Below are 11,340 nucleotides of genomic sequence, written 5' to 3'. Positions count from 1 at the left end.
AAAGATCTAAACCTCACCAGCTCCAGTTTCAACTCTGTTTATAATGTTGTTGGTATTAAAGGCAAATTTCCTTACTTCTAACAGATTGCAAGGTTTGGTTTCTTTTTTCCCCTAAGGGACGGACTTCTGCACCCACTGAGCCCAGTGCTGTGATAGCGCCATCAACGACTCTACTCAGCCATGCTCACACCCAGGCCAGCCTTAGAGTATCTCAGGATCTCACTCTGCATAAAACTGTGGTTGATTCAAAATACCAGAAAAGAGGTTTCTCTTCCTAAGAACCAGAACATGAAGGCAAAGCATATGCAAGAAGTGGTTCTTCCTCACAATACCCCAGCTCAAGATCTGCCCCTCTCCTATAAAAGGAAGTATAACAGAGTGAAAATTCTTTTAGAGGTGCAATTCCAAAGTAAAGGAAAATTCAATGGCACCCTTTACACCTAATTTAAACCAGGTTTGACCCTTTAAACCCAGTTTGTTTCCCTGAATTTGATCAATTAGTTAACTATTTAGTGATTGAGCTCTAAACTTGGAAAGTCATGAGAAAGAAAAGAGTGGAAAATAAAACCCATCATCCTTGTTTTATGTTAGATGCTTCCCACGGCATACTCAGTAAACACAGCCATGTCCTAAAAGCAATCTACCAAATGCTGAGAGAGAGGCACTTACGCGGCATGATCCCTTGGCTCACCAGTTCTTCCCGGGTCCGGCGCTGCTGGAGTTTCAACTGTAGCACTGCAGGGCAGCAGAAAGAGAGGAGAGATGAGAGGTCAGTTGGGTATTCCACCTCAAAAAACACATTTTCAAATGCAAAAAAAGTCTAAAAACAGAAGGATGTAGTGTGAAAGAAGGGTCCCCTTGAAGTGCAACTGTCTGTAATTGCAGAAGTGGCCTGATACAGCAGAGTTTCCGTATTCTGCTGTGGGCGGTGAGAGGAAGTTGCGAAGGGTCTTGCAGGGCGATAACAATCCACAAAGCACCAGAGTCTTGCCTTTTACTCAAAACCTCCACAACACTGACTCCTCCTCCTAAAACTAAAAAACACCTATTCCAAACTCAAAATATCATAACGAGGACCATCATCCAGCAGAAAAAGCTCTCCAGAGGTTCTACGCTTAACAAATGTTTACCGCCATAAGTATAGTGAATGAAAGTACTACTCACATAGATCAGGAAGTACTATTCGTAAACTTTTTCTTTTGCATTTAAAAATTATAGCCATTTCACCAAGCAATGCCTTTTTCTAGCCTACAAAATATTTTACCATCAATATGCCTCTGTTTTTCTTCTTTCTCTTCACTTACAGCCTTTTCTGTTGAGGTGAAACAATCAAGCTAGATGACTCAAAGCACATCCGGGCTAGGGGAGACTGATGGGTGTTTCTCTTATTTTCACTCTGGCAATACTGCTTAATGAAACAACTTAATAGAGAGATTTTTAAAGTTAAAAATCAACTATCGGCCAGGCACGATGGCTCACGCCTATAATCCCAGCACTTCGGAAGGCCAAGGCGGGCAGATCACAAGGTCAGGAGTTCGAGACCAAACTGGCCAAGACGGTGAAACCCCATCTATACTAAAAATACAAAAATTAGCCAGGTGTGGTGGGCGCCTGTAATCCCAGCTACTCAGGAGGCTGAGGCAGGAGAACTGCTTGAACCTGGGAGGCGGAGGTTGCAGTGAGCCGAGATCACGCTATTCTCTCTCACTCCAGCCTGGGCAAGAGTGAGACACTGTCTCAGGAAAAAAAAAAAATCAACTATCTTTCTTTCAAAAGCCAGTTAAACCAAAAGGGTGTTACAACTACAAACTAGGCAGAATGACGACGGCACAGCTGTCATTCAGAGACTAAATGAGAAACTGCAGTGGTTGCAGTGAGCTGAGATCACACCACTCCAGCCTGGGTGACAGAGCAAGACTCCATGTCAAAAAATAAAACAAAAAAAAAGAAAATGTTCAGAGAAGGAGGGTTAGGAGGATCCCACGGGCCAAGGAAAGTCTCCTTACATAATTGTCTTCAAGTGTATGGGCCTTCCAAGTCACATCTGAGAGGAACCAGAATCTACTGGGAATCATCTTAATATCTGCCTTTTCTATCCCCAGAGCAGTTTTTAGGGAGGCATCCAAGAATGGCAGAACCATAACCATGCTCCTGCCTACATCTCAAATTCAGTAGATCCAAACCCAAACTTGTTTTCCTCCCAAAAACCCAATCCACTTCCCATCCTTACTTCTTTAATGATATCACTATTTTTCCCAGTATTTTTTTAAATGTCTAGGCCAACTTCAACTCTACCTCCTCACACTCACACTCCTCTCTTATCAATTTTACCCTGCCATGTTTTCCCATGCTGCAGTCGTAGCTCCCTGGCTGTGTCCTTGCCTGTATTGTCTCTCTCCCATTTTAAGTCATCTTAATCAAGGCTGGCCAGTTACTCTTCCTCAAGTACCATGAGTTTTTTCCTACCTCTTTTATTCACTTCACCTGGAAATCCCTACCCTGTTCATCTGAACTTCCTGACTCACTCCACAGCATTCAGAGTTACTACAGGCCTCCTGTGAGCTACCTTTTATGTGTTAGGAAAAAGTATAATATTTTGCCTTGTGTAATAGTAGCCCTTCAATATCTTACCTCTCCTACCAGTTTATAAGTTCCTGGAGAGAAGAGAATATGCCTTACTGATATATGTCCCTAATAGCACTTAATACATAGTAGGCATTCAATAATTGTTTCTTGTACTGAACTGGATCTCAAAAGGATGTTACAAACAGTCTGAGAAACTGAACCAAGAGGGTATTATTATTTTACAAATTAACACTGTTAAGAACAAAGCCTTGGAGAACTAACTAGATAAAAACAGCAGGAGTTACAATAATAGCTGACATTTATGATGCAAGTACTCTCTGCCAGACACTGTTTTACATTCTTTTACATTTTAACTTATTTAATCTTCATAACAACCATATGAAGATACATTTTGGTGTTTTGTTTTTTTGAGACAAGGTCTCACTCTGTCACTCAGGCTGGAGTGCAGTGGCGCAATCTCAGCTCACCAAGGCCTTGATATCCCTGGTTCAAGGGATCCTCCCACCTCAGCCTCTGGAGCAGCTGGAACTATAGGTGCGTGCCACCACGCCCGGCTAATTTTTTAATACTTTTGTAGATACGGGGTTTCACCATGTTGCCCAGGCTGGTCTTGAACTCCTGGGCTCAAGTGATCTGTCCATCTCAGCCTCCCAAAGTGCTGAGATTATAGGTGCAAGCCACTGTGCCAGGCCAAGATAGGTATTACTAATCCTATTTTACAGAGAAGCAAAGTGAGGCCCAGCAGGTTTAAGTAATACACCTAAGGTTATCCCACTAATAAGAGGTAGAACAGGATTTGGAGACAGGGATTCTGATTCCAAAACCTGGGCCTTACTTTGCCTCTCTCGGATCTTCTGAAAGCCTGCTCTACTGTGATAATAGGAGTGGAGTGTGATCACCTGGGTTTAGTCTCTGGTGAGACAGACAAAGGGGCTAAGTAAAATGGATGGTTCAACAGGGTCAAAGGAATTCAGGTGATCAACTTCAGTAAAACAAATTTACTCTAGGAAGTTGATTTCAGAAAAAAAATTATAACCATAGATCAGCAACAATAATTGCATTAATAAAACACAAATAATAATTGAGTGTGCTACTATGTGTCAGGCCCTGTGTTAAGTGACTGTCATGCTTTTAACTTTTTTAATCCTTTTAAAAAGCCCTGTGAGGATACTACAGTTATTATCTCAATTTTACAGATGAGGAAACTAAGAATCAGATATTTAAAAGTTTGCCTTTTGTCACACAGCTCAAAGGTGCTGGAATTGGGATTCATAACCACATTTCCGTGACTCTAGAGTGGAGGCACCTGATCATAGGCAATGTGCCTCTCTATCAGAAAGAAAAGACAGCCAAGCAGGATAAAATGTAAGGCATAAAAGGGTAAATAATTGTCATCTTTTAGAGTGTTTCTAAAGCCCAGTGTAAAATGAGCTATTAGAAAATGATTAAATGTAACAAATTAATTTTATTTCAGAGAATAAGGGAACAATGCAATTTAGTAAGTCTGAATACTTCAAAGAAACAATAACTAACATAAGCTATGGCTATTATCCAAGAACAATTTTGAAATATTAACCACTAGCCTTCTTGAGTAAACCATATATAAATAGGGCCATAGGGATATTATATAAACTTCTTGATTGAAAAACTTCTTGCTTCATGAATGCAAAAATTTAAATTTATGAAAGCTAACACATTTAATAAATTTATGATTCAAGTTTTCTGTGGAGACTACAGTAAAGGCATATTCAACTTAAATATACATACGCATATATACACACGTGTATATATTATGCATGTATACATATATATACACACACATATACAGCTCTAGTACAAAGAGGAAAGTTTATATAATAAACCTTTTCCACCTCTAAAACTAAATGAAATTAAAGTTCAGTTATCTGAAAATTCCATCTTGTCCCTCCTAGGAGTTAACTTTGAACTTTGTGTTTATCTGACATCTGACAAAAGTTCCCCACTCAAATAACAGAATTATCTTGGGTACTGCAATAACCTGATTTAGATATGTGTTGTTTTATGCACTGCATAACCTTCAATGGTTACAAAGAAGGGGAAAAAAGACTGAAGCAGTAAACTCAGAATTATGGCAGTCAACCTATAATTCATTTTGTTTTATAATTTATCTGCTTTATGTTTATCTGTGTAGACTTAAAATGATCCATCGTTGGAGACTTTCAACTACAAAGAAACAGCTGTTTATATGAAGTTTCTGTTTCCTTGGTCTATTAATTCCTCTTAATTCTAAGCATTATAAATAAAATGACTTTACATTTCCAGACCTTAGGATTATTCATTTTAGAAGCAATTATTTAATAACCCCCTTTCAGTAAATACCACAGAGCCATACATTCTGTGTTCACTGCCAAAGTTACCAAAATCAGGAATAAATTTCAGAGGCCATAAATTTAATGCACATCCACCCTCAACAAGAAATATCTGAAACAAATGATGATTTTCACAGACCGTACAAGCCTATGGAGATTTAGGAGAGTAGGAATTTTGACATCTCTCTATGTCATTGTATATCACTACTTAGATCTGCTCATCATTTCCCAAGCCAGTAAAGACTAAACAAAAATATTTGTATACAAGCATAAGCCTTTAATACTTTACTGTTAACTGATTTCCACAAATCTAATATATCATGTTTCTAAATGGGTCTGTGTAAACAACCTATATATAGATGAAAGGATGTCTTTAGAGCTGATGGGTGGTGAATCAACTGAGTTGCCTGCTAAAAAGAATGGAATAAAAAGAAAAGAAACACAACCATAAAATGAAAAACCCTAGGTTCTCCACTCTCCATGGAAATAATCAAGTTTTTTACCTGCCTCAAACAAAGGCATCAATTGCTATTTGAATAGCTACTTTAGGGGTGAAGGAAAAGCCAAGGAGTGACCTTAATATATCTCTGTCGTGTAAGACCGCGGAAGCATGTTGATAGGATTCAAGGGGTAATACCCAAGAAATGAACACATCAAACAGTTGGGTCAATCAGGACTGGAACAAGAAAGGAATAAGAAGTGGGGTTCTCATGCCCAGCTCTTCCACTGGTCATTTGTCCCGGATTTCACTGGGAAGGAAACATGCAGTTGGTAGCCGTTCCTACCTTATACATGTATTGATTCCACCAAGGCTTCTACAATCAGAAGATAACATATAAATTATGAGGAAGTAGAAAAGAATAGGAAGGTGGGGTTAGTACGAGAAGGACAGGACAGCAAAAAAACAAGACCCCTCCCTCCACAGCATCCTTTGCTCAGTTAAGTCTTCTCAAGGAAGATTCTCATACTGTAGGGACATTTCATTAACCGGGCCGTAACTCAGGAATACTGACAAGTCTTTTTCTCATGAAACTTCTAATCAAATGGCAATAAACTTGGCCACTGCTTTTCAGAATGTTTATGTTAGAAAAGGCTCCAAAACAAACTTGTTGATGAGTAAGGGAAATGTTCCTGGACTAGAAATTATAAGCCAGCCAAAACAGTGCTGCATTTGAAAATTAATGAGATTTATATGCTTGAGGAGAGCAAAAAGCAGACAAGACTTCTCAAAAATCTTTTCTCTTACCCCACTCAGATATTTGGCTTCCAACTCTGGAGGCTGTCATACTTCAGGGGGAAATTGCTACCCAGAAACAATCGACTGAAAGACTGCTCTGGTTGGAGCCAAGTTTGAAAGCATCAGTTTTCATGAGAATTAACAATGACCTTCACACTAAAAATATTAAAATAGCCCCAACATATTAGAAACTAAATTAATAGATGTCATTTCTGGCATTTGTAAGGTACAACTAATACTAGAGCATTTCTACATTTTAATAAATTGCATGGTGCTTATTTAACTAATTTTGAATAAGGAGTATTTGAGTTTATCTCCTGTAAAAATCACAATCTACCTCACTCTCAACAATAGAACAACTAAGTAGAAATTAGTAAGGATATTGAAACAGTTCAAATGTATGCCCCCTCCAAACCTCATGCTGAGATATGATCCCCAGTGTTGGATGCAGGGCCTAGCAGGAGGAGTCTGGGTCACGGCAGCAGATCCGCTGGGAGTGGCCTGGTGCCCTACCTGCAAGTAATGAGTTCTCACTCTTTTAGTTCATGCGCATGCATGAAACTTGTTTAAAAGAGCATGGGATCTCTCCAGCTCCGTCTCTCGCCATGTGACACTCCTGCTCCCCCTCTGCCTTCCTTCATGAGTAAAAGCTTCCTGAGGCCTCTCTAGAAGCTGAGCAGCTGCTGGTGCCATGCTTGTACAGCCTGCAAAACCACGAGCCAAATAAACCTCTTTTCTTTATAAATTAACCAGCCTCAAGTACCCCTTTGTAGCAACCCAAAACAGACTAATACAGATACACAGGACTTGAACTACACCATCAACCAAATAGAATTAACAAACATATAGAACACTCCATCTAACAATGGCAGAATATACACTTTTTTCAAGCACACATGGAACACTCCCCAGGTCGGAACATATACCAAGCAATAAAACAAGTTTCAGTCCATTTTAAAGGATTAAAATCATTCTTTGACCACAATGGAATTAAATTAGAAATCAAAAACAGGCCAGGTATGGTGGCTCACACCTATAACCCCAGGACTTTGGGAGGCTAAAACAGGAAAATCACTTGAGGTCAGGAGTCAGAGACCAACCTGGTAGCAAAAATAGCAAGACCCCCATCTCTATAAATATTATGTATATAAAGAATATATGGCTGGGCATGGTGGCTCACGCTTGTAATCTCAGCACTTTGGGAGACCAAGACAGGTGGATCACCTGAGGTCAGGAGTTCAAGACCAGCCTGGCCAACATGGTAAAACCCCATCTCCACTAAAAATACACAAATTAGCAGACCATGGTAGTGGGTGCCTATAATCCCAGCTACTCAGGAGGCTGAGGAAGGAGAATCGCTTGAACCCAGGAGGTAGAGGTTGCAGTGAGCCGAGATTGTGCTACTGCATTCCAGCCTGGGTGACACAGCAAGACTCCATCTCAAAAATATATATATATCTATATACACACACACACATATATATACACACACACACAACACATATATATGTGTGTGTGTATATATATATAGAGAGAGAGAGAGAAATAACAAAAAACAGAAAAAAATTTGGGAAATTCATAACCAATGGGTCAAAAGAGAATGAGAGAAATTAGAAAGTACTTTGAACTAAACAATTTATCAAAATTTCTGGAATAGAGCCAAACAGTGCTTAGGGTGAAATTCATAGGTTTATATTAGAAAATTCACAGCCTACACTGGAAAAGAAGAAAGATCTGGAATACATGCTGTAAGCCTTTACCTTAAGAAACTAGATGAATATAAAATTCAGTTAATTTTAAAAAAGGAAACTAGAAAAAGCACAAACTAAACCATGGTAAGTAGAAGAAAGGAAATTAAAGTGGTAAGCAATGATATACAAAACAGAAAAATAGGCCAGGTGCGGTAGCTCACACCTGTAATCCCAGCACTTTGGGACGCCAAGGCGGGCTGTTCACACCTGAGGTCAGGAGTTTGAGACCAGCCTGGCCAATATGGTGAAACCCCGTCTCTACTAAAAATACAAAAATTAGATGGGTGTGGCAGCAGGCACCTGTAGTCCTAGCTACTCGGAAGGCTAAGGCAGGAGAATCACTTGAACCCAGGAGGCGGAGGTTGCAGTGAGCTGAGATCGCGCCACTGCACTCCAGCCTGGGCGAAAGAGCGAGACTCCGTCTCAAAAACAAAAAACAACAAACAAACAACAAAAAACAGAAAAACAACAGAGAAAATCAATAGGCATAAAAGTCTGTTGTTTGAAAAGAACAACAAAATTGATAAATCTTTACCTAACTACCAAGAAAAAAAACAGAAAATATATACAAAAATCAGAAACGCAAAAGGAGGCCAGGTGTGGTAGCTCATGCCTGTGATCCCAGCACTTTGGGAAGCAAAGGCAGGTGGATCACCTGAGGTCAGGAGTTCAAGACCAGCCTGGCCAACATGACAAAGCCCCATTTCTATTTAAAAACAAGAAAAACAAAAGAAGAATTAGCTAGATGTGGTGGCACGAGCCTGTAATCCCAGCTACTTGGGAGGCTGAGGCAGAAGAATCACTTGAACCTGGGAGGTGGAGGTTGCAGTGAGCTGAGATCATGCCACTGCACTCCAGCATGAGTGACAGAGCAAGACCCCATCTCAAAAAAAGAAAAAGAAAAAGAAATGCAATGGTCAAATTCCTAGGAAGGCATAAATTACTGAAACTGACTCAAGAAAGAAATAGAACATCTGAATAGATGTGTAACAAGTAAAGAGATTGAAATAGTAATCTTCCCACAAAGAAAAGCCCAGGTCCAGAAGGCTTCGCTGATATATTTCTCCAAATACTTAGCTGGGCATGGTGGCTCATGCTTGTAATCCCAGCACTTTGGGAGGCCCAGGTAGGTGGGCCTGCTTGAGCTCAGGAGTTTGAGACCAGCCTGGGCAACATGGCGAAACTGTCTCTACAAAAATGAGCCAGGCATGGTGGCAAGTGCCTGTTGTCCAAACTACTCAGGAGGCTGAGACAGGAAGATCGCCTGAACCTGGGAGGTCGAGGCTGTGGTGAGCTGAGACCACATCACTGCACTCCAGCCTGGGTGCCAGAGCAAAACCCTGTCTCAAAAAAATAAATTAAAAAATAAAAATAATTAATACCAATCATTCACAAACTCTTCCAGGAAACAGAGGAGAAAACACTTCCCCAGCTCATTTTATGAAGCTAGTATTATTCTCTGATTCCAAAGCCAGAGAAAAACATCAAAACAAAACTACAGATGAATATGCCTTATTAATATAGACACAAAATTCCTCAACAAAATACTAGGAAATGAAGCCAGGACTGGAACCAAATATTCTGTATCCTTATCCTTGTAATCCTTTTCTCATTCCAGTGATTCTCAACCCTTACCCTTCACAATGAAATCATCTGGGAAGGTTTTTAATTGGTCTGGAATGGGGCCTAGACCTCATCTCTTTAAGAAGCTTAGCAGATAATTCTAATGCAATGCCATGTCAAGAGCTACCCTATGTAATGCTACTTTGGCCTAATTTAAGCTTACTTCATATGGAGAAATTAAATATGCTCCACCCATGTTTGTGATGCCAATGATAGATCATGGCAAGTAAATAGTGCAAAGCAGGTTTATTCCAACTAATAACCAGTAAGTAGCCTTTCCTCTGATACTGTTTTAAGGCACATCATCTTTTGCTGTGTTTTGAACGACGATTCAGTTTTTAAGTTAAAATTTTTTGACAATAAACATGTTGTTATTTCCACGATCATTTTTAATATTTTTCACATTGAAACACTTAAGAATAACAAATAATTTTTCTTTTTTTTCTCAAATTCCTTTTCACCAAACGAATAATTTAATAAACAATCATATGTGAACACTTCTAGGAGGTGTCAAGTCCCATCTCATGAAGTTTAGCATTAAACTCAGACATCTAGAGAACAGGATACAGACCAGGGATATCCACTGTCACAAATTATCAACACATTTCCCAGCTTCCATGGTGTCCTGGCATCTTAGCTGTGGACGTCCTAGGACCTGCAGGACAAGGGCAACAGAGACCACAACAAATTCACACGTAGCTTCCTGGAGCAGAGGACAAAGAGCAGTGAAAATGGACCCCCAAGCTCTGGCTAGTTAAAAATTATTATTTGTTCAAAAGTTTACAACAGGAGAGAAATTTTATTTTCCAACACACTTCTTCCATAAAATATATTTGTAGACTACCACTAAAGGTTTGTCAACGGGAAGAGAATGGCCAAAGAACAACCCAATAAAGAGATAAAATCTGGTATCTCTAGATGTACTTCTGTGAGTTTTCTATCTAAATTTAATGCATGCGATATGATGCTGTATATCTTCCAAGTTCTTGTTTATATACAGTGTAGTACATTTACTAATAAATATTAACTGGTTTTTTTTTTTTGTTTTTTTTGAGACAGGTTCTCACTCTGTTGTCCAGGCTGAAGTGCAGTGGTATGATCATGGCTCACCACAGCCTTGACCCACCAGGCTCAAACAATCCTCCCACCTCAGCCGCCTGAATAGCTGGGATTATAGACTTGTACTACCACACCCAGCTAATTTTTAAATTTTTTATTTGTAGAGACAAGGTCTCACTGTTGCCCAGACTGGTCTCGAATTCCTGGGCTCAAGCAATCCTCCCACCTCAGCCTCCCAAAGTGCTGGGATTACAGGTGTGAGCCACTGTACCCAGCCAATATTAACTGTGAAAAGTAGTTTCGGATAGTATTTCCTTACTCTAAGTTCATAGCCTCCTATAAATTCCTAAAGCTTGACCTGCTAATAATTGGTATATTTTTTCTCTAATTTTCAGGCACCAGGTTCCAGAAAAAATAAGCAAATGCAACTTAATTCAGCATCAGACACCAATACTTCTAGCTTCAAACTGGGGAATGTGTTTTACCAGGAAGGTCAGAGAAGGAACAGGTTGGGTGCTAGCCTTAGGTGAAGCTCAGCATGCAGATAATTAGAATACTCATCTTTGCAACAGTGAATTATACCTATTTTATTGGTGTATTTTACATTCTATTTATCCTATATGCCTCAAAAATCATTTAGTGACATCCAAACTGTAAAACCACATGGCCTATCAATTAGAACCGAAGGCTGTTCTGAACACTCACCAGCTTCGTTGCTAGAATGCATGATTAAAAG

At 39.6% G+C, this 11,340-nt stretch overlaps 1 protein-coding gene across 1 annotated transcript in view; it reads right to left on the bottom strand.

Annotated features, from left to right (window-relative positions):
* The window catches only part of MRTFA (myocardin related transcription factor A), a 221,309-nt gene that overhangs the window by 51,549 nt on the left and 158,420 nt on the right, over positions 1–11,340 (bottom strand). The window contains 1 exon segment of the mRNA NM_001436085.1: positions 670–735. Coding sequence (NP_001423014.1) covers positions 670–735 — 66 coding nt within the window.

The sequence above is a fragment of the Macaca mulatta genome, chromosome 10 (genome assembly GCF_049350105.2).
Source record: "Macaca mulatta isolate MMU2019108-1 chromosome 10, T2T-MMU8v2.0, whole genome shotgun sequence".
NCBI classification, from domain to species: Eukaryota; Metazoa; Chordata; class Mammalia; order Primates; family Cercopithecidae; genus Macaca; species Macaca mulatta.
This window is presented reverse-complemented; position numbering and strand designations above follow the sequence as displayed.